Source organism: Delphinus delphis, chromosome 5, assembly GCF_949987515.2.
Source record: "Delphinus delphis chromosome 5, mDelDel1.2, whole genome shotgun sequence".
NCBI lineage: Eukaryota > Metazoa > Chordata > Mammalia > Artiodactyla > Delphinidae > Delphinus > Delphinus delphis.
In genome coordinates, this window is record NC_082687.1 from 97,164,475 (window position 1) to 97,188,287 (window position 23,813).

The 23,813-nt window shown below is 42.8% G+C and overlaps 1 protein-coding gene and 1 long non-coding RNA gene across 9 annotated transcripts in view; one reads left to right on the forward strand and one right to left on the reverse strand.

Annotated features, from left to right (window-relative positions):
* Positions 1-3,425, reverse strand: part of CPEB2 (cytoplasmic polyadenylation element binding protein 2) — a 64,829-nt gene extending 61,404 nt beyond the window's left edge. For 6 of the 7 annotated variants that reach the window (XM_060012800.1, XM_060012798.1, XM_060012795.1 and 3 more), the window contains exon 1: positions 1,532-3,425. In XM_060012800.1, coding sequence (XP_059868783.1) covers positions 1,532-3,211 — 1,680 coding nt within the window. In that variant the 5' untranslated portion in view covers positions 3,212-3,425. The remainder of the gene's footprint in view (positions 1-1,531) is intronic. The other variant, XM_060012801.1, reaches the window with a different exon arrangement.
* LOC132426072 (uncharacterized) lies at positions 1,021-23,498 on the forward strand. Of its 2 annotated transcripts, none has more exons than XR_009519587.1 (4): positions 1,021-1,177; positions 10,055-10,175; positions 17,822-17,874; positions 19,532-23,498. It is a non-coding gene; the product is annotated as an uncharacterized lncRNA (long non-coding RNA). The 2 variants fall into 2 exon arrangements; XR_009519588.1 differs by lacking the exon at positions 1,021-1,177 and adding an exon at positions 3,645-3,820.
* The last annotated feature ends 315 nt before the right edge of the window (positions 23,499-23,813 follow it).

The window sequence follows — 23,813 nt, forward strand, 5'->3', positions numbered from 1 at the left end:
ATTATTAAATCATGGAAAAGGGGAATACTATTTCAAAATTAACTATTTTCAACCCTTATAGGCCACATTCTCCTTCCTCAGGAAGAAACCAGTGATTCAACAAAAACTGTTGTTATTCTGGTTAATTTAAATAAACTGTTAACTGTTATTTTGGTTAAATTAGATAGTATTCACCTTTTTAAAAGGGTAACCCTTAAAAACTTTAACTGGGCAATGGAAAAAGTTATATGAGTACGTAAGTAGTGGTTAAGGTCCAATCTTGCTTCCCTCTCAACCTTTAATCACGAAATTGACCTTAGACAGAATGATCACTATAATAAATGCTGACTAGATCAAAAAAGAACAACAAAATACTCCTTCAATGTCAATTAACCAAAACCAGCGGCCACTCAAACGTTGTTTTGAGAGGATAACAAAACAGACCTTGAATCTGAAAGGGCTCGGATGAATAAAAAAACCTGCCTGCTGTGATTTCATAATTATACTACCCACTTAAAATACACACACCCTATCATTCAAGAGAAGGTTAAGGCCACCAAAAAAAAAAAAAAAAAAAAAAAAGAGAGAGAGAGAGAAAAGAAAAAAAAGAAAAAAGTGAAAGTCTTCTCTTCAAGGTAACACACAAATAGCAGACTCGTTTCGTTTTAAAACCTACAAAATAGTACCCAAACATTAAAAAGCACAGAAAATAAAACCGTCTTGGAGCATCTCAGTCTTAACCATCTGACAGCTCGGGGGGACCGACCCACGTCGGGAGGCAGGTGGGCAGGAGGAGCGCGGCCGGGACGCTCCTCGCCGACCCTGGTCCCGGTAGGTTGTGCGGGCGGCAACTGCCTCGCCCGCGACAGGTCTCGCCGGCCAATTAAGAATGATACAAACTCAAAAGAAAAAAAGCTTTTCCGCCCGTTCCCTCATTGGACGACGGCGAAAGGTCACGGGCTGACCACACGCACAGTCTCCGGTAATCATTCTCCTCCTTCCCGGGTTCGCTTCCCACGGCCGCTGCCCCCCCTCCCCGAGGCCGCCGCCCGAGCCCGCTGGTCCCGCGTCCCCGACCCCAGGTCCTCCGACCCCCGAACCCCGGCCGTCTCGCCGTGTCTCCGGGGCTCGAGAAAGCCGGACGGCCGCTCACCAGGCCAGGGGGCGCCGGCCGGGCCCCGGGGTCGCCCCGTACGAGGTACGAGAGGGACGTCGCGCCCGGCCGCCCCCCGCCCCCGCCCCGGCGCCATTCCGCCCCTGCCCTAGACCCACCGCCACGCCGGGGCTTTCGAGGGGGCGCCCGGCCGGGGCCACTTCCAGCTGGACCCGACTCTGGAGCCCCACAGCCCACGGTGGCCACAGCCCTCACGCCCCGCCAGGGTCTGGTGTCCCGAGTCCCGTCGCCCTTTTCCGCCCTCCGGGTCCTACTCGGTCGGGCGAGGGGCCCTCGCAACTGCCCCTCGGGGCCGCGCCGGGCCGAGCCCGGTCTCCGGCCGCCCCCGCCCGCAGTCTCCCCGGCCTCGCGGCGCAGCCGGGCCGTCGCCCGCCGTACCTGGTGGTGGTTGTAGGAGTTCCTCTGCTGCAGGAAGGCGGCAGCGGCCGCCTGGTGCTGCTGCTGGAGCTGCGGGCTGACGGGTGACCTCCGGCTCTGAGGCTGCTGCGGCGCCGCGGGCGGCGGGGGCTGCTGCTGCTGAGGTAAATTCATGGCGGGCGGCGGTGGCGGGGGCACGGCGGCCGCCGAGAAGGGGCCCCCGAAGCCGCCGCCGCCCCCGCCGCCGCCGCCCGCCGGCACGCTGAGCCCAGCACAGCCGTGCGGGGACACGGGCGAGAAGCTCGGGAAGAAGGCCGGGTTCATGGACGACGGCAGCCCGGGGTAGAAGCCGTTCTCCGAATCGGGGCTGGGCGGCGGCATGGCGCTGAGCGAGCCGCCGCCGCCGCCGCCACCCGGGGTGGCGGCCGACGAACCCGGCTGCGGCTGCGGCGGCTGCTGGGGCGGAGGCGGCGGCTGCTGCTGGGGCGGCGGCGGCTGGGGCTGGGGCTGGGGCGGCGGCGACGCGGTCTGCACCGACCAGGGGGTGCCGAAGCCGGGCAGCGGCGGCGGCGGCGACGCGGAGCCGCCTCCCCCTCCGCCGCCGCCGGGGGGCCCCCCGCCCCCGCTGCCGCCGCCGCCGCCGCCCGGGTGCGGAAGGTCCGGGCTCTGCAGGCTGCTGAAGGCGCCCGCGCCGAGAGCCCCGCCAGGCAGGAGGTTACTGGGACTGTTGAGCAGAGGATGGTTGGGGGACTCCATGGAGCCCGGCGCGGGGTTCACCGGCGGCGTCGAGGGGGCCAAGCCCGCATTGGGGGGCTCGGCGGCGCTGCCCTCGCCCACGGCCGGGGTCTTGCGAGGGCTGCCCGCGCCTCCGTGGCGGCGCCGCGGGGCTGCAGGCGGCGAAGGCTGGAGCTGCGGGAGCGGGGGCAGGTCGGCCGGGCGCTGCTGCGGGGCGAAGTCCTGCGGCGGGAGGTGCTGCGGGTGCGGGAGGCTGAACTGCTGCTGTTGTTGCTGCTGTTGCGGCTGGCGCTGGGCGAGCTGCGCCGGCTGGAGGAGCTGGCCGGGCGGCGGCGGCGAGCCGAACCGGCCGGGGCAGTGGAGCGGCGGCGGCGGCTTCGAGTCCGGAGGGTGGGGAAGGCGGGGAGGGCTGAACTCTTTCCTCTTCTGGCTGCTCAGCTGCTGCTGCTGCCGCTTACTGAAGTCCTGCGGGGAGGAGGTGCGGCAGCAGCAGCAGGAGGAGGCGGAGGAGGAGGGGTGGTGCAGACTCGGTTTGAAGTCCTGGGAGGGGAGGAGGTGGGTCACACCCGCGTTCGTGCCGCCGCCGGGGTGGTGGTTGGGGAGTTTCTCCGTGGCCTCCGCCCCCGAGAGTGGCCTCGCCGGCTGCTGTGTCAGCCTCAGCAGCAGTTCATCCTGCATGGTCTGCTGATGCGCCGGGAACGGGGAGGAAGAGGAAGCGGTGGCGACCGAGCTGTCCGCGCCGCCGCAGCCGAAGGGGATAGGGAAGGGGGAGGCGGCCTCCGAGAAGCCGGTGACAGGCAACGGCAGCGGCGAGAGCGGGCCGAAAGGCGTGGCGGAGGGTGACGGGGCGGCGGCCGCCGCGGCTCCAGCGGCGTAGGGACGGTACGCCCCGCCGCTGAACAGGGACCCGGGACTGCTGCTTCGGAGCCGGGCGGTTTGCAGCACCCCAAACCCGAAGTCCCTCATTTATCAGGCCGGCGGCAGCGGGAGGAGACGCACCCCGTCCGCTGCCCCGCCTAAGAAGCCGCCGGATCTGGGGCGGTGCGGCCTTGGTGGAAGGAGGGGGAGTCAGTGAGAGAGGGACACCGTGACTGAGCCAGGGGCACCTACTTCGGCCCCGCCACCCCTCGCGGCAATGACCGCCACCTCCCGAGACCTGCTCGGGCGCAGCCGCCGCCGCCGCCGCCCTCGCCGCTTAAGAACCCCGGAACGTGCGTCAGCGCCACCTCACAATCGCACCGCCCCCCGCGGTGCGCCCCGGCACGCGCGGGCTCGAGGCCGCGGCGCCCCCGCTGCCCCGCCCCCGTCCCGCCCCTTATTAATATGCAGGCTCGGCCGGGGGCGCGCGAGCGCTCTTGGGAGGGCGGGAGAGCGCGGGCGCGAGCGGCGCGTCTCCTCGGGCTTCCCCTGCGCCCGGGGAAAGGAGAGGCCGGTTGAGGCGGCGGGCGGCCGAAGAGGCCTGTGCGCCCGGCGCGCGCGCACGACGGCGAGCACGCGCGGGGGGCGCGGACGGTTACTGGGCAACCGCCCCTCCCGGCTCTGGGTCCTCGTTGAACCTTCAGCAGGTCGCACGCGGTACTTTCCCCCCGTCCAGTCGCCCTCGGGGCCCTGCCTCCTTGTCACCTCCGCTTCGTCTTCGGTCACAGGAGCCTTGGTCGCAGGGACAGGGGCTGCCCTAGGCGGCGCTGGCCAGCCGGGGAAACTGAGGCCGGTTAGTGGCTTTCAGTGTCGGCGGCCGCTCGTGTCCCGCAGCGCGAGGGAGCGGGGACCTGGCCCCTGCTGCCCTCCGGGCTCTGCGCGGGAGGCCTCTTGCCGACCCGCCTGTGCGGGGCTCCGCCAGCCTTGCTGACTGCGGAGCGCATCGCCCACGCCTCTGGCCCCACCATGGCCCAGACTCGCAGCCCTCCTCGTCGCCCTAGAAAGCGTCTCCTTTTCGCTCCGGTTTCTGTTTTTAGCCTCTCGTGCCGAGTACTGTTATCCACCCTCCCGCAGCCGCGTGAAAGTATTTTCTGTAGGGTAAACACGAAGGCCCGGCCATGTACCATACATTTTCACTTAAGTAATGAGGAACAAAGTCCCTGGAACCCACCGCGGCTCCGTGCGGTTATTTACACACAGACATGCATATAATGGGTTCCGAGGCGAGCTCCCTTGGTAACCCTGGGCCCGCTCCAAGTCCTCCTGTTTCAGAAAGCGTTTCGTGTGTTGCCGTCGGGACTGCAGTGGGTGGGATTCCTCCCCACCACATTCATTCTGGCATCCCCGCCCCTTTCCCCTAGGGAGACTCTAATTTAAACATTTCCGAAGCGTTATGAATTTCCAAGGGAGAAAGATTTCTCACATCAGGGGGGAAAAGGAGGTTCTGACTCAGCAACAGACTTGTTGAGACTTGCAAAATGGAAGGGGAGAGAGAGCTTTCCATGGTAGAGCTCTTGTTGGAAGCAACAGAAGAGGAACTAAACCTGTGTATTTCCTAAAGAAACATTTTACATAGAGAAAAAAATATATGTATGAGGGTCTAGGTAAAGGAATAGCAGAGGGATCCATACTAGTAAGATATGGATTTCATGTTCCTGTTTTGCAATTTTAACTTTTTCTTGGCGTTTAGAGAAGTGAAACTATTGAAAGAATCCTGGAATACAGGCTAATAATCTCAAAAGCAATTGAAAATGGGTTCAGATTCTACTTGATTTGGATTTACAACTGAACTAATATTAAATAGTGTTATAAATGAGCACACTTTTACTGATGTAGGCAAGAGTGTACACTTTTATGAGTCCTCACTCATTCTCTGTTAGTTAAATTTCATCCCCTTTTTACTTTGCTTTTGTTACTTCAGTGTTTCAAATTTATATAAATCAGAATAAATACAGAAGAAAGAGAAAAACAATGCAAGGGGAAAATATATTCCATGTATTTATGTTTAATATCCTGTCTAATAAACTAAGTTTGACATTGCCTTTAAATAAGGAAAAGGTACTTTTTAAAAACAGGTCATAAATCGTTTAGAAATCAGTGGGTACATAGAAAATTGGTTTGAGTTAATAATCTCAAAACCATTTTTAACAAGCAAAATATAAAACTGGAGAATTCCTTTTTTATTCTAAATTACAATGTCTAGAAGATAACCTGAGCTCTTTAGAATTAAAAATATAAATGGCCATTTTCACAGCACCTATTGACATATTACTATTATTCATTAAGCTATTTTGCACGGAAAATATTCAGCAACTGAGGCATATAAAGTATTGAAATGAAGAATTTTATTTCTAAGTAACGTTATATTTGATTGGACTCATCTGCAGATCCAATGACAAATCTTGAAAATGTAGGCACGAAAGTTAGCTCAATCATCCATTAAAATTGCAGTTAGTGCAATGTAAGAAAAGAGAGCATACGTTTAAAAGCTAAATGGTGCCATTCTGGGCTGAAGTTTGAATAAAAACAAGATTTCTTAGTGTGCTGAGACTGGCTTTGTTTTAGAGCATTTAGAGCTCTCCAAAAAGGAAAAAGCCATCAAGTTTGGTATTATGTAATAAGGTCAAACTCCATATTAAGTACACTAAATTCTGAAGTTCCACTGCCAGGTCCTCTACTCACTGCTTTAACATCTGAGAGAGTGTTGTGAGGGTCCTGCTTTTTATAGCAAAGAAAGTTATATTCTGAAATCTAAAACTTTTAAGCTGGTGAGTGTCCCATCATTGAAAATATTCCAACATAAAGGTTTTCTATAGTGGAGGTAGGGGTGGGTGGGAGAAGAGGGGTTGTGGACCTCTAGCAGGTCTAAAGCCAAGTTCTTATGAATCTATATTCTAATCATATTTACATGAAAATATGTTAATTGTATGGCCAGTAACTCATTCCCTGAGTTTAATTTGACTGTCCCTTGTTCATTTCCTCCCACTGCCCTGGGCCAGTGTGTTTAAAAATATTTTGCTGCAACCCAGGACACACACATACACCTGAAATAAAGCTTTTATTAAGCAATTCTCACTCTTGATACATGCAACAAACTCTTTTAAAATTTTACTTTTTAAAAGAATTGTTTTTTAAAAGAATTGATCACTGAATTGATCTCAAATCACTAAGCTGATTTTAAGACTCACATTTAGGTCATGAGCTGAAATTGAAGAACACTGTCATAGAAGACTATTTCACACTTTCTCTATCTTAAAGCCTCCTCACACCTTCTTCTGTCCTCACTCTCAGCTGCTGAGCTGGCTTTCTATTTCACTGAGAAGCTAGAAGCAGTTACAAATCTTCCCCAGGTCCTCACGGCTCCCTTTTCTAGTCACTGCCTCTGTCCCTGTACACCTCACCTTCCTTCCTGGTACGTGGAAGGCCTGTCCATGCCCCACGTTCCCGTCTAAGGCCAGCCCCTCCGCCGGTACACCAGCTCCTCCTCCCACTTGCTCAGGACACAGCTTCATAGACATCCCAAATTTAACAGGCCCCAAATTGAACTCCCCACCTTGTTAATTCCCATCTGGGTAAGCACCACTCCATTGCTGTAGTTGCTTAGGCCAAAAACCTTGGAGTCGTTCTTGACTTCTATTTTTGTTACAGGATATCCAAGCCATCATTACATACTGCTTTGTCCTACCTTTAATTTATAACCAGAATCCAACTACCTCTCACCACTCCCACCTCAAGCAACCTGGCCCAGGCCACCATTTTTTCTGCCCTGGATTGTTGCTCTCAACTCCTAACTAGTTTCCCAGCTTCTGATCTTGTCTACAGTCTATTCTCCATGAAGCAGCTGGAATGCTCCTTTCAGACAGATCACATCCTCTCCTCTGATGAAATACTTATACTTATCAGAATAAAAGTCAAAACATTTTCAATAACCGAAATGTTCTTCATGTTTGCCTCCTGCCCCTACTAATCCCTCTGACAACTTCTACCCCACAATAGAATGCTTATTTCTTTAATGTGCAAGGCCAAGTCGGCCCCAGGGACTTTGCTCTTGCAATTCCCATTGTCTGGAATACTTGTCCTCCTCAATACCAACAGGGCTCACTCTATCAGTTTTCTCATCTCTCTCTCTCACTTCTTTTAGGTCTCTGCTCAAGCTCACTCTTCTCAGTGATATCCTTCCTGCCCGCCATTGTAAAACAGCAGCACCCTCCCTCCATTCCAGCCTCCGTCTCCCCCTGTAGGTGGTTTGATTTTTCTCCATCTGACCCACTATGTACTTAAATTGTTTATCTGTCTTCCCTATTAGTTCGCAAGCCGCATAAGGGAAGATACATTGTTTGGTTCACAGTTGCATCCTCAGCACCTAGAACAATCCTGGCACACAGTAGGCACCCAAGAGTTGTCAAATGCATGCACTGAATGAAGGCATCGTGGAATTAACAAATAGCAGTTTTAAGAACTAATAGCTATAAATATACTGTAGTAATATGAGAGTCCATTTATCAGTTGCTTGTTTGTTGGCAAGAGCTATCCAAACACCACCCAGATGCTCTTAGGAATTATAAAAAAGGCAAGATAGTTACAGGCATTGACAGGATATGTGAGTGAGGACAGACAGGACAGCTCAGGATTTTAACACAAGGGAATAGACAAACCTGGACTCCAAGAGGCAAGACTTCTGTCTTAGGAACATGGAGAAGGACGTAGCCTCCAGCACAGGGGTTCATTACAGGAACTTGAGCAAAGACAGGGAATCAAGACTCCAGCTCGTAGAAACAGCGAACCAGTTTAGGCAGCATGGCAATGAGGCCAATTTGATGCTGAGCCTCCATGATGCTGGTTTCTTATTGCTGCCCAGCCTGTGAATGTGTCTGACCCCACAGGATGGGAAAGGATTAGTCATTAGGTGGGAGCTCATTAGTCTTGGCTTTGGGTTGGAGGAAAAAATAGAACTTAAGGTCTAGATTGACCCTGTCCAACTTCAGGGTGCTTTATTGACACAGTATCCCAGTATAACACCATCTTCAATTACTTCTGGTTCTTCCTCCACTTTTCTAAACCTTCCTTCATTCTCTCCTCTACCTTCCTCTCTCTTTACATATCCCTTTTATGTTGGAGTTCCTTAGCTTATATTCTTGATCTTCTTCTCTACTTCTACATACTCTTTCTAAGTGACTTTATCCACTGTCATGTGTTCAAATATCATCTGTCTCAGACCCATGAATTCAATGTGTCCATACCTGAACTTACCGTCTTCTCCCAAACCCACTCCTCCTCTTTGCTCCCTATCTGGCCGATGTCATCATCACAGAACCAGTTTCTCAAGCTGGAAACTTGTTATCCTCTTCTTACCTCTCTCACCCTCCAAAAACAATTGCTTACTATACTCTGTCAGTTCTGCTGCAGAAATGTTTCTCAAAGGTAGACCCCTTAGCCCTTTCCCTTACCCAAGTCTCAGCTCTGAATTTTTTCTCTGTCCTGCTCTAGTGCACAGCCTCTTAGCTGGCTTCCCTACCAGTTCCTCTTCTGAATCTCTTCCCTTTAATAGTCCCAAAAAAACAACTATGATCCTGTTACACTGTCCTGTCAATAATCACTCTCTAGCTTCCACAGTATCAAGTCCAAACTTGCTAGTAGACAGGACCCTTCAGAACTTATTTGCAACTTGCCACTTTGCCTTTATCACCTGTCGCTCCCCATATTACCAGATTCTCTGAATCAGCCATGTCATTTCATAATTCTGGGCCTTTGCACATGATGCTTCTAGTTCCTGGAATGCCTCTTTCCATCAGCTAATGCTTCCTTTCCTTTCAAGACCCAGTCCAAATGCCATAGCCTTTCCTGACTCCCCCTGGACAGTGAGTTGAGGCCTGTTCTACACTCTTAACATTGTCGTAATAATTTTTTTTTACTGTTATAATGTGTCATATGGACATAACAAGGAAACAATTATGTTTCCTTGGCTATCTTCCCTTTTAGACTGAGAGTTGCTATAGGTCATGGTTTTCTTTATGTATCTCTGCATCTTTCTTGCCTGCCACAGTACCTGGAACATGGTTCCCAATAAATTTTTATTGATTATTAATTGCCCAATTAATACTGTAGGAAGGATGAAAGGAATGAGAGAAAGAAGAAAGGAAGGCAAAGAAGAGGGAGGGAGGGAGGGAAGGAGGAAAGTGTTTCCAAAGCACACTTAAAAGGAGATGTGCCATTTTCTAGAAAACTGTAGCATTATTGAGTTATGGTTGCTGGAGGAACAAAAAATAAAACAAACAGACCATAACAAATAACAAAAAAAATCTCACTTCCCTTCCCAGCATTTTCTTTGATAATACTAAACTGAAAGCTCCATTCTTGTTATTACAATCTTCATTCTGCTTACTCTGCCATTCCATTTTGACAAAGGAAAGTATCTAGACTCTTTCCCTGATGATAAAGTGTAGCCCCCAAACACAATAAAAGGTTTTCCAGATGGTGTTACCCTTTTTGAAACCTGGGAGATTTGTCATTCAACTCCAGTGTTCCCGTATAGGGAAGAAGCCTTCAGTCTCTCCAGTAATTCCTGCCATGATGCTATTGGGCTGCTTATGTAGACTGACTTAATTGTTCCATTCTCACCTTTTATCTTTAGGCCTAGTCAACTTGATTAGATTACAAATCTTTGGAGACAGTGGCCTTATATATTTATTTTCCTAGTTCTTCTTGATTCTTTTATGTATCCATTAACTATCGAGTGCTTACTATGTGCCAGACACTGCCAGGCACTGGGGATACAACTGTGAACAAAACAGAAGACACATATATTATTCTGTGCATAGTCAGAGATACTGTAAATAAATGTTTGCTGTTGATACTAGTTATGATAATTCCCAGCCCTAATTATCTTGACAGATTCATGAACAGTGAGATTCGAGACTGAAACTGACCTACTAAATTGGAGTCCTACATGCTGCAACATCGCCTTGCTAGTCTGGTCATGGGTGGAGCCCTGGGGTGCATGTGGGATATAGAGGTAAGGAAAATTCATCAAGAAGGCAGAAGAAACCACACACTGAAACACATTGTAATGCTGGCTTGCAATGAGATTTTCATTTGTTTTCTCCCATACTTGTCACAATATATTTTGTGAGTAAAGTAAAAGTAAATAATATTTCTATTTTACAGTTGGAAAACCAAAACCCAGGAACAAAATAATTTGCCACAGGTAGTTTCTATAGCCTGGGCTTAATGCCTCCATCTCCCCATTTCTCAGTCTCCTGCTTCATTACTTGGACATAAGGCTATCACCTAAAATACGCAACATATTTGAGCAAAACAGAGCTACGGCGACAAGCCCTAAAAACACTGGTGGCTAGTCTACCAAAGGATAAAGGATGGAAAGGATAACCCTTGAAGCATTCTCAGTAACACCTAACTAAATGAATAACAATTGGCAGTAGTGACTCAGAGTGAAAGCATCTTATTTTCAAAATTCATATCCCATGAAAATTCAGAAATAGTCCTCAAATGTGCTTACTCATTCTTCTCCTATTAGAAGAATGAGGTCTGACAGTATATATTTGATATACCGCATTTAACTCTTTTCTTTCACATTCTGGAAAGCTAACTCTTTTTATTGATAAATTATTCTGTGCAGAGAAAAGTGAAGATGCATTTTGACTAAATACTTAGCCTTTATATAGATGAAGGGTGTTACATCTATCAAATTTGATCTTAGAAGATTAAAATTTGTAAATGTTTATTTTGGAGACTAAGAATGTTCAATAAAAAAGAAAAACAGGAGGTTTACTTGGTAGGAAGCATTGATACCAGCCTTTGTGCAAAGGCTGATTAAGTGTAACGACGGTGGATGGAAAGCTTTCTGAAGAAAGGGGGTGGTTTGATTTTAGACCAGATTTGTACATCAACCTGATTGCTATCAATTTACTTTTACCCAGTGTCTACTTTTTGTCTACATAGTAGTCTAGGAGTTTATGTCGCCTAGCATCCAAGCTTCATTTATAAAGCGTACATCATTGTATTACGTTTGCAGACCATATTTCATAACAATACAAAGAAAAATAGATGTCAATTTTCAATAGAAAAATTATAGGTAAACTTTTATGAAAAAACTTTAGAAGATTTTCATAAAGGCATAAATCATGCATATGAAAATGCTTATGTTTTAGGCTGCTCCATATTTAACTCACATTAAGGGACATGGAGGAGGGGTATGTTGGACACAGTGGGGCCTATGGAGTCAGAGACCTGACGTTTAGTCCCAAGTCTTTCTGTTACTCTGTATCTTCAGCAGTTAAGCCTTGGGAACCTCAGTTTTCTCATCTTTGAAGTGAAGGAAGCAATGACCGTCATCTGTGAAGTGGGAGTTGTTGTGAAGATGATTAGCAATATTTTATTTTTTTTTTTTTGAATTTTTTTTGTGAAAAAGTTGTACTAAGTGAAATCCCCACCAGCAATATCAGACTCTGTAGGATTCCCCATATGCACATCCACACTGGAAATTCTCAGTAGATTATTGTTTGTTTGTTTGTTTTTAACATCTTTATTGGAGTATAATTGCTTTACAATGGTGTGTTAGTATCTGCTTTATAACAAAGTGAATCAGTTATATATATACGTATGTCCCCATATCTCTTCCTGCTTACGTCTCCCTCCCTCCTACCCTCCCTATCCCACCCCTCTAGGTGGTCACAAACCACCGAGCTATCTCCCTGTGCTATGCAGCTGCTTCCCACTAGCTAGCTATTTTACATTTGATAGTGTATATATGTCCATGCCACTCTCTCACTTTGTCACAGCTTACCCTTCCCCCTCCCCATATCCTCAAGTCCATTCTCTAGTAGGTCTGTGTCTTTATTCCCGTCTTACCCCTAGGTTCTTCATGACCTTTTTTTTTTTTCTTAGATTCTATATATATGTGTTAGCATACGGTATTTGTTTTTCTCTTTCTGACTTACTTCACTCCATATGACAGGCTCTAGGTCCATCCACCTCACCACAAATAACTCAATTTCGTTCCTTTTTATGGCTGAGTAATATTCCATTGTATATATGTGCTACATCTTCTTTATCCATTCATCTGTTGATAGACACTTAGGTTGCTTCCATGTCCTGGCTATTGTAAATAGAGCTGCAATGAACATTTTGGCACATGATTCTTTTTGAATTATGGTTTTCTCAGGGTATATGCCCAGTAGTGGGATTGCTGGGTCATATGGTAATTCTATTTTTAGTTTTTTAAGGAACCTCCATACTGTTCTCCATAGTGGCTGTACCAATTCACATTCCCACCAGCAGTGCAGGAGTGTTCCCTTTTCTCCACACCCTCTCCAGCATTTATTGTTTCTAGATTTTTTGATGATGGCCATTCTGACCGGTGTGAGATGATATCTCATTGTAGTTTTGATCTGCATTTCTCTAATGATTAATGATGTTGAACATTCTTTCATTTGTTTGTTGGCAATCTGTATAACTTCTTTGGAGAAGTGTCTATTTAGATCTTCTGCCCATTTTTGGATTGAGTTGTTTGTTTTTTTGTTATTGAGCTGCATGAGCTGCTTTAAATTTTGGAGATTAATCCTTTGTCAGTTGCTTCATTTGTAAATATTTTCTCCCATTCTGAGTGTTGTCTTTGGTCTTGTTTATGGTTTCCTTTGCTCTGCAAAAGCTTTTAAGTTTCATTAGGTCCCATTTGTTTATTTTTGTTTTTCTTTCCATTTCTCTAGGAGGTGAGTCAAAAAGAATCTTGCTGTGATTTATGTCATGGAGTGTTCTGCCTATGTTTTCCTCTAAGAGTTTGATAGTGTCTGGCCTCACATTTAGGTCTTTAATCCATTTTGAGTTTATTTTTGTGTATGGTGTTAGGGATGTTCTAATTTCATACTTTTACATGTACCTGTCCAGTTTTCCCAGCACCACTTTACAGACAAGCAAAAGCTGCGAGAGTTCAGCACCACCCAACCAGCTTTACAACAAATGCTAAAGGAACTTTTCTAGGCAAGAAACACAAGAGAAGGAAAAGACCTACAGTAACAAACTCAAAACAATTAAGAAAATGGGAATTGGAGCATAGATATCAATAATTACCTTAAATGTAAATGGATTAAATGCTCCCAGCAAAAGGCACAGACTGGCTGAATAGATACAAAAACAAGACCTGTATATATGCTGTCTACAAGAGACCCACTTCAGATCTAGGGACACATACAGACTGAAAGTGAGGGGATGGAAAAAGATATTCCCTGCAAATGGAAATCAAAAGAAAGCTGGAGGGCTTCCCTGGTGGCACGGTGGTTGAGAGTCTGCCTGCCGATGCAGGGGACACGGGTTCGTGCCCCGGTCTGGGAAGATTCCACATGCCACGGAGTGGCTGGGCCCGTGAGCCATGGCTGCTGAGCCTGCGTGTCTGGAGCCTGTGCTCCGCAATGGGAGAGGCCACAACAGTGAGAGGCCCACGTACCGCAAAAAAAAAAAAAAAAAATAAGCTGGAGTAGCAATTCTCATATCAGACAAAATAGACTTTAAAATAAAGACTATTACAAGAGGCAAAGAAGGACAGTACATAATGATCAAGGGATCGATCCAAGAAGAAGATATAACAATTGTAAATATTTATGTACCCAACATAGGAGCACCTCAATACATAAGGCAAATACTAACAGCCATAAAAGGGGAACTCGACAGTAACACAATCATAGTAGGGGACTTTAACACCCCACTTTCACCAATGGACAGATCATCCAAAATGAAATAAATAAGGAAACACAAGCTTTAAATGATGCATTAAACAAGATGGACTTAATTGATATTTATAGGACATTCCATCCAAAAACAACAGAATACACATTTTTCTCAAGTGCTTATGGAACACTCTCCAGGATAGATCATATCTTGGGTCACAAATCAAGCCTTGGTAAATTTAAGCAATATTTTAAATGGAGAGTCTTCTATGACGTTTGACGCAGAATGTATGTTTAAACAAACAAACAAATCTTGACTATCATCTGCCATGCTGCGTAAGGTAAAGAGTAGACTAGAAGGCCAGCTAGAAGAACACACTGGTAGTCCTGTGGGGGGCAGGGGGGTTGATAACAAAAACAAAAAATTACCAAAAGCATGCAAATGGATGGTGGTAATGGTAGTAAAATCCCATTAACAGAAATGGAAGGATAAGTCCAAATGAAAAATGGAAAAGGTGAGGAGGCTAAATTCTTCCTACATTTGAAAGGAAGAAAGAAATTCTAAAAGTTAAATATTAAATATCTTCAATGACTATTTAATCTCTAAGGAAAACCAGTGATGTAAACAGGGCAAACTCAGGCTTTACGGGCAGAACTGAATTCCAATACTAGTTCTGACACCTACAGGGTGGAGTGTGTTAACCTGGGCAGGTTAACCATTGTCAGTCTGTTTTCTCCTCTGATAAATAACATGAAAAATACCTAACGCCATGAGAGCACTGGTCTTGAAACTAGGATCCATCCAGATCATCTCAGTCCAATGAAATATATTGTGAGCTACAAATGCAAGCTACATATATAATGTGAAATCTCTTAGAAGCCACACTGAAAAAAGGAAAAAGAAGTGGGTGAAGTTAACTTGAGTAATATATTTTTTAACTCAGTATATGAGAAATATTATTTCGTCATGTAATCGATATAGAAGTTATTACTGAATTTGCAGCATCTATTGAGATCGTTGTGGTTTATTCTGTTAATATAATGTATTGCACTGATTGAGTTTCAGATGTTAAACCAATCATTCATATATACATATATATATATATATATATATATATATATATATATATGTATGATTACACACATGACCAAGAGGAATTTCTTCCAGAAATGTAAGCAAGATTGGTTTAACATCTGAAATGTATATATATATATATATTTATATTGCTGGATTTGGATTGCTAGTATTTTGTTGAGGATATTTACATCTGTATTTGTAGGGACTATTGATCTGTAGCTTTCTTTTCTTATCATGTCTTTGTCCTGTTTTGGTCTTAAGGTAATACTGGTCTCATAGAATGAGTTGGGAAGTGTTCCTTCCCCTTCTAAATATTTGTAAGAGCGTCTGAAGGATTGACATTAATTCTTTTTTAAACGTGTGGTAGAATTCACTAGTGAAGCCATCTAGACCTAGACTTTTCTTTGTGCGAAGATTTAAAATTGCTAATGAAATATCTTTACTTGTTTTAAGTCTATTTGGATTTTTAATTTTTTCAGTTTCAGTTGTTTGTGTTTTTCTAGGAATTTTCCATTTCACCTAGGTTATCTAATTTGATGTCATATGATTATTCATAGTATTCCCTTACAATCCTTTTTAGTTCTGTGAGGTTAGTACTGAGGTCCCCTCTTTTATTCCTGATTTCAGTAATCTGGGTCCTTACTTTTTTTTCTTGGCCAGGCTAGCTAAAGTTTAATTTTGTTGATCTTTTTCAAATCACTAACTTTTGATTTCATTGATTTTCACTATTATTTTTATTCTTTATTTTATTTATTTGTGATCTAATCTTTATTATTTTCTTCCTTCTGCTTGCTTGTTTTAGCTTATTCTTCTTTTTCTAGTTTCTTAAGGTAGAAGTTCAGGTTATCGATTTGAGATCTTTATTCCTCTTATAGGCATTATAGCTATAAGTTTCCCTCTGACTGCTGTTTGAGCTGCATCTCATGAGTTTTGGTATGTGTGGTTTTATTTTCATTTATCTCAAATTATTTTGTAATTTGCATTGTGATTTCTTCTTTGACTCAGTTGTTATTTAGGAGAGTTTTATTTAATTTTCACATATCTGTGAATTTCTCAAATTTCCTTCTATTATTATGACTTTTCATTTCATTCCATTGTGGTCAAAGAACACTGTATAATTTAAATACTTTTAGATTTATTGAGGTTTGTTTTATGGCCTCCTAACATATACTCCTAACATATCCTGGAAAATGTTCCATATGCACTTGAGAAGAATGTATATTCTGCTTGCTGTTGATTGGAGTGTTCTGTAGAAGTCTGTTATATTTAGTTGGTTTACAGTGTTTACGTTTTCTGTTTCCTTGTTGATCTGCCTGGTTGTTCTACCCATTGTTGAAAGTGAGGTGTTGAAGTTTTCAAATATTATTGTTGAATTGTCTATATCACTTTTTAATGTATGTATTTTACGTCATGTTTTGGGGCACTCTCTTGTTAGATGCATTATGCTTATAATTATTTTGTCTTCATGATGGACTGACCCTTTTATTATTATGTCCTTTTTTGTCACTAGTAACAAAATTTGTCTCTAAGTCTATTTTGCCTTATACTACTGTAGCCACTTCAGCTCTATTTTGGATACTCTTTGTATGGGATATATTTTTCTATCCTTTTACTTTCAACTTATTGTGTCTTTGAATCAATTATGTCTCTTGTGATGGCATGTAGTTGGACCATGTTTGCTTCATTTGACCATTCTCTGCCTTTTGACTGGACAGAGACACACATTCTTATTAGAGGAATGATATTATCATTATTTCATAAACTGTACACTCATTGCTTTATTACAGATTTGATACTGAGAGCTAACATATCGCTTTACCTTTTTCTATAATTTATGAAAATGGATTAATTATTCATATTAGATCTATATTATTTTAACCTTGACTACTTTTTATAATCTGTCTTACAGGATTCATTTTGCAACTTATTTCTCATTGTTTTTATAATGTTTCTTGCAGTGCTTATTAACATATGTATTTGAATTGAAATAATAAAAGCAGAATTTTTCTGAAAGTGTAATTTGGCTTATTGTTTGCCATGGATATTTTTGTAAATTGATCTAAATATACAGCTCCACATTTCTGATATAATATATATGTATAAAATCCAGGAAGAAAGTGTAGTGGAAATGTGAGTTGAAATAGACAAAGAAAAGGCCTAAAATTTCCAAGTATTACAAAATAGTTTTTCATATATTTTTAAATAGCTGGTCTTGAGTATTAAATTATTATAATATTCAAATTTCATTTGATACATTTAAAATGATATAGTAATTATATTTAAAGTGACAATATTAAATATATATTGAAAATTACATCCTTTGTGACAATGTAAACTTATGATAAAAAATTTAGATACCTTAAAATGTACAAAACATTTAAAACTGTTCAAAAATACATGATATTGTTTAAATGTTCAAAATGTCTTCGGGTGATTCTCGAGGAAAAATATTTGAAGACCATGTCAAAGAACAAAGGCACTTTAAATTCATCACCTCTGGTTGCCTTATTTACTTCTATATTCCCAGTGCCAATCACATCTCCATGATTGAGTGAATGAATGAATGTCCTGAATGGATAACATTACAAATTACACACTTGCTGCCTAGAGAAAGGATGACCCTGGAGGTGGATTTTTCCCTCTCTAGACTAGATAATTATTAGTTGGTAGGTAGAGAGAGCGGGGTCCTGATGGAAATGAGGAAAGGATACCTACACTCCTGACTTGATAAGACAGCCTTGGGTGAGTAACTTTTCCCTCGTCAGACTCCAGCAAAATGAGATAAAGATTGATACCTAGACTTAAGGGAACTCAATGAAGTATTATATTGAGATCCATACATAACAATTATCTTGAATTCTATAAGCATTTTCTGAGAATCTATTTTTCCATCACTGCTAGGCACTGGGCATGCAAGGAAGAAGACAGAGTATAAAGAAGTCTACTGAAGCAGGGTAAGTGGTGTAAGAGAAACATTAATTTATAGGTTGAATTATTTGAAATTACTGTTATTTGGCCATTTTTGACCTACCAAAAATAAGGTAAATCATATGGTTCAATCTACATGGTATGTGTAAATCTAGGATAAAGAGCAAGAAATCCTGAGGGATTCTGGTTAATCAGGGAAAGCAATATGTAGTCATTGGCATTTGAGCTGGACATTGAAGGATGAAAAAGAAGGATGGTGGATGGATAGCTGGCAGATAGGATATCTGAGATAACAGGATCAAAACAAGAGCAAGAGTAGAGAGAACTAGAAGGTACATGTGTGTTCTGGAAAGGTATATTCGGTTTCCTTTTTGTTGAGGCCTGAGAACTGTGAATAAAATAGAAAGGAGCCCGAGATTTGAGTTAAGAGTCCTGTAGGCCTAAGAAGATGCTATTGAGTCAGCAATGGGAAGCCACTGAAGGTTTACCACAGGGAGAACTGTGAACAGATATAAGCTTTAGAATAACTCAGGTGGCTGAATGGGGAATGAGTGATGGGTAGGCAGGTTGAGACTGGAGGCCCAGAGATGCATAGGAAGCTCCTGCAACGTCAAGATGAACGCAGTAGGTGTGTATATGGGTTGAGAAATGGGGCATGCTTCTCAGACAAATTTATCATGGTTTGGTCATTGATTAGGTTGAGAGATTAGTTGTAAGAGGTATAGGTTCAGGAGTGGAGGAAGGGAGTAAGCTACTTGGGGATATCCTGCAGCGAGGGTAGAGTTCTGTGCTATAGGTCTTAGCTCTGAAAGTAGATGCAGTTATCAGGGGAATTTGCCTAGGAAGAGCAGGGAAACAGAGGAAGGCAGAAGGACAGAGCAGGGGATTAGGAATGGATCTGTGCCCTGTGCTTAACCACATTTTATCTTCATCACAACACTTGTTTACCTCAGTGTCTACCCTTCGCAAATCTGTGAGACCTCCAAAGGTGGGAATTAGATCTTGTCTATTCTTCAGCATTCTCAAAGCTCATACATAGTCAAGGAATAGACACTTAAAAAAGTCCTTGCTGTTTGGCACAGGGAGCTCTACTCAATATTCTATAATAACCTATATGGGAAAAGAATCTGAAAAAGAATGGGTATGTGCATATGTATAACTGAATGATTTTGCTGTACACCTGAAACTAACATAACATTGTAAATCAGCTATACTTTAATATAAAATAAAAATTAAATTTAAAAATGTCCTTGCTGAATCAAATCTTAACTTTTTATGGAATGTTTTCTAGGTTCTTGTCATTAAGTGCCATACAGGTGCCCTTCCATTTCATATTTCACAGACGGGGAAACAGAAGCATGCACTTGTTCAAGGTCACAATTAGTGAGAGGGAGCCTGGATTTGAACTCAGGCAGTCTAACACCAGAGGCTGCTGGCACAAAGCTCCCATGCATGCTCTGGAATGAATAGTCAGAGTGACATCCGTTTGGCACTTTACAGTTTAGGGTTGCTCTCATAGTCAGTTCTAATATCCTCAAAGTAACTTGGTGAGATGGAGGGAGGGGAAAATCTTATTATTGAATAAATGAAAGTTAAGTGAATTCATGAGGAAACACAGCTAGTAAGTGGCAAAACCACACAAAGCCACCATCTTCTGAGTTACAGCCCTGTGTTCCATTTCAGTCTTGTTTCCTGTGAGTCCAGTTGTCTGTCTTACTGCTCAAGAAGATAGAATGCATCAGCAAGTGGCTGGAGAGGCGGGCTGTGGAAGAAGCAGAAATACCTCTTGACTAGCTGGACATGTTTCCTTGAGGGATTTAGGAACTTCATTCTGGTAAGACTATAAGGTGTTTGTGGGTCAGACTTACTTGTGAAAGCTAATGTGAATGTGAATACGAATAGTCTCTTTTATTAGTAATCATGAATGCTCAATATTTAGGCACAACTCACATGTAAACAAATGATTGGTTTGTTGATTTTAGATGTAAATGAAAAGTAATCTATTGACTTATCTATTCACCATTGCTGGGGACATAAACTGGAATCTGTCCTTAGGCATAATGTCAGGGATCCCTCTACAGTCTAACCACCCCAGCCTCTTTAGAGGCCTCTATGGTTCATTTACTGAGGAGGATAAGATTTGCCCTCTTAATAGGAGAATGGAAAAGAGAACGATGGATATTGAATTTCTATAGGTGTTTGTCTAACCTAATCCCCTACCACACATAGACTCTTCTTTGGTGGCTGGTCTCCTTAGATAGGAGAGACTCATGAAAGATTTCAAAGGAACTGAAAACGAGATTGATAATAAGCTTCATACTTGTGTTCAGCTCATTTCAGTTTAGAAAAAGAAAAGTGTCGGTGCCTCTGACAGATACTACCTTGTTTGAATTTTATGAGTCCTAGGCAAGGTTGGCCTGTCATTTCTCTGCCATTATACAAGATTGGTTTTCTTGCCAAGTTTCACCATTGCTAATATAGACTCTGAAGCAGCAAATACCACAGAGGATTCGTAGATGAGACATCTTCTGTTTTGTAAGTAGACGTGTTTATTTATGCAGAAGGTGAAAGTATATCCTCAGTGTGACCAATATATTTAGTTCCTTAACTTCTAAAATAAGCACTGTTTTGATAATTATAACAGAAGCACCTACATTTTTCCTGTTTAAAGAAGGGACTAAATTAGTAGTTCTTGTCTATAGTATTAACTAACATATAATATTAACTATTAATTTATAATAAATATAAATGTGTATTTAGGACTCTCTACATGCAATGTGATATTCTAAATATTTAATCCACTTTACAACTCTATGATAAATACTATTATTGTTTTCATATTAAAGGCAAGTAAACTGAGGCACAGGACTGTTAAGCATCTGGCTTAAAACTGCAGAGCTAATGATAGAGCCAGAATCCCAGGGGTCCTGATATTAACTGTGCTAAAATGTTGTGAGTCTAATGACTTTGTCTCCACAAAACTGGAAAAGACTTCTGAGAAGTGGTGGGACATTATAAAAATCTACTAAAGATGGGAGAAAATTTAGGAAAACGGAGAGCTAGAGAGCTTACAAAGTTTGTAAATGAACGCTCTCTTGTATAGCTTTGAGGGATTCTTCTCCCACTTCTCTCTGACCTTAGGGTTTCAATGAAATCTTGAGCAGGGTCTCTCGATGTAGCAGAGGCATGATGATGTCTTAGGTTTATGAGAAGCTGATGGCTTTGTGCTAGCATGGTTTTCCTGTTGGTCTTACTGAAACCAGCAACCATAGATTCCAACTGCTTCATTCGTGCTCACTGATGACGCCCCTCTTCTCAGTCAAACACCATACAAATGGATACCATTCCTTCGTTGTTCCCTTTCTCCCTTCCTTCCATTCTCTAGGTCAATGAAATTAGTTAAACGAGCCTGATTCTGTGCCAGGGGTTGATGATTAAATAAATACATATGTAAATAAAATAAGACAATTGTTCCTGACCTTTAAAAAGACTCAAATGTGGCTTTAAAAATGGCCATCTGGGGAATTCCCTCGTGATCCGGTGGTTAGGACTCAGTGCTTTCACTGCCAGGGCCCAGGTTTGATCCCTGGTCAGGGAGCTAAGATCCTGCATGCCACTCAGTGTGGCCAAATAAAAAAACAATTTGAAAATGCCGTCTGTTCATAGCATAAGTAGGTACAAAAGAGGGAATGCTTACCTCCACCTGGGGTGTTGGGAAAGGCTTCATAGAAGAGGTTAGTACTTGAACTGAGTTTTAAAAGATGTGTAGGTTGGGGGTGGGATGGTCAGAGGAAAATGAGAAGAGCATTCCAGGAAGAGGACTCATCAGTAAGAGTAGCAAAGGATTGGAGGAGGAAACAGTAGGACTTGAAGGAAGTGAAGGGAAGATTTCCTGGATGGGGCAAGGGTGTCGGGTGAGCCCATTAGAATAATGCTGGAGAAGTAGGCAAGGGCCAGACCAGGTATGACAAAGAAAGGAAAATCACCGAAAAATCCACCTCCAGGACCTAAACCCAACACAACACCTGTATATGGTGATCTTGTTTTAAAAATTCCCTGCAGTTCATCAGATAATATTTGAACTTCAGGGCTTCAGGGATAGTGGATAGTTTTATTAACATATTTTGTGGTATTTTATACACATCCTGGCTAGATTAACACATCATCTTCTATGAGGAGAGTAGCTAGTGTGAACTTAAGATCAGTTTGATCTTTGATATAAGGTATAAAGAATTTTTTTAGTAATCACCCCAGAGCTTTTGTATAACACCTGTTTTCAGTTCTAATTTAATGCAAAATATGTTACTGAGATTCAATATTAATGCCAGCATTATTTCATTCCAAATATTTCCATCCAAGTACTCTTTTTAAAAATAATACATAGTGCTTACTATATGCCAGGCATTGTTCTAAGCATTTTACAAATATTAAATCATCCAATGGTCTAACAACACAATAAGAGGTAGGTACTGTCATTATCACTATTTTACAAATGAGGAAACAGTAGTTGAGTAACTTGCCTGAAGTTACAAAGCTGGTAAGTGGTGGAGCTGGGAGTTGAGTGCAGGCATCTTACTTCAGAGATGCTAGACCATGTCTTTGTTTTAAATTATCATTTATCTACTCTTTCAACTTACTTTTTTTCCAAACTAAATTATTAGACAGGTTTTGAAGTTCTTTTGGTCACTTGTTTAACTGGCATCACACTATATTTTATAAACATTTCAATACAAAGATTACATTTTCATATATTATATACGACATTTATTTTTAGGTTATAGTTCTTGACTCTGGCTACACGTTAGAATTATCTAGGGAGCTGTTTTTTAAAAAAAATATATTGTTGGCCTGAGACGTACCTCCAAGAGATTCTGATTTAATTGGTTTGGGTGAAGCCTGGACATAGTATTTTAAAAACTCCCCAGGTGATTCTAATGTCATCCAAGGTTGAGAACCACTGATATAGATGGATCATTTATTGATTACTTTAGGCACTATGCTATGTATTTTAAACATCATTTTTAACATTTTTGTCATTTCACTTGACAACCTGATTAGATAGGTATTATAATTATTGGTGTTTTACAGATGAGGACACTGAGGAACCAGGACGTTATATAATTTGTCCAAGATCACACAGCTAGTAAATAGCAGAGACAGTATGTATGAGGTAAAACCACATTTTCTTAATCATAATGTGGTTGAGCATCCCATAGCATAAAAATAATTAATATACTGTATCATAAATTAGTTGATCAGCATTCTGGAATCTATTTTTATTAATTAATTAATTTATTTTTGCTGTGCTGGGTCTTCGTTTCTGTGCAAGGGCTTTCTCTAGTTGTGGCAACCGGGGGCCACTCTTCATCACAATGCGCGGGCCTCTCACTATCGCAGCCTCTCTTGTTGCGGAGCACAGGCTCCAGATGCGCAGGCTCAGTAGTTGTGGCTCACGGGCCTAGTTGGTCTGCGGCAGGTGGGATCCTCCCAGAGCAGGGCTCGAACCCCTGTCCCCTGCATTGGCAGGCAGATTCTCAACCACTGCGCCACCAGGGAAGCCCTGGAATCTATTTATTTTATATGTAGGTGTTAAGATGCTGAAAATTTTAAAAATTTAACTGCCTTTCCATTCAGTTTCTTAAAAATACTTTTCAAACCAAATTATGTGTAGTTATATACATTTTTATATTATATAATATATTGTTATATATGTCATGCATTTGTTATATTAGTAGACTTTTTATTCTTTTGTATTTCTGCATATGAATACATAAAACATTCTAAATAAGTCTCCAAATACATAAATACCTTATTAAGACTACTGGATGTTTTCTATTACTGAGAAGAAAGTGATACAAAAGCAGTTTATTCTTAGTAGAAAAGGTTTGGGTTATACTGTGTGAAGAATTTTCTAACCGTAAGCAGCATCTTCTAGCTAATATACTTTGAGCATATTTGCTACATG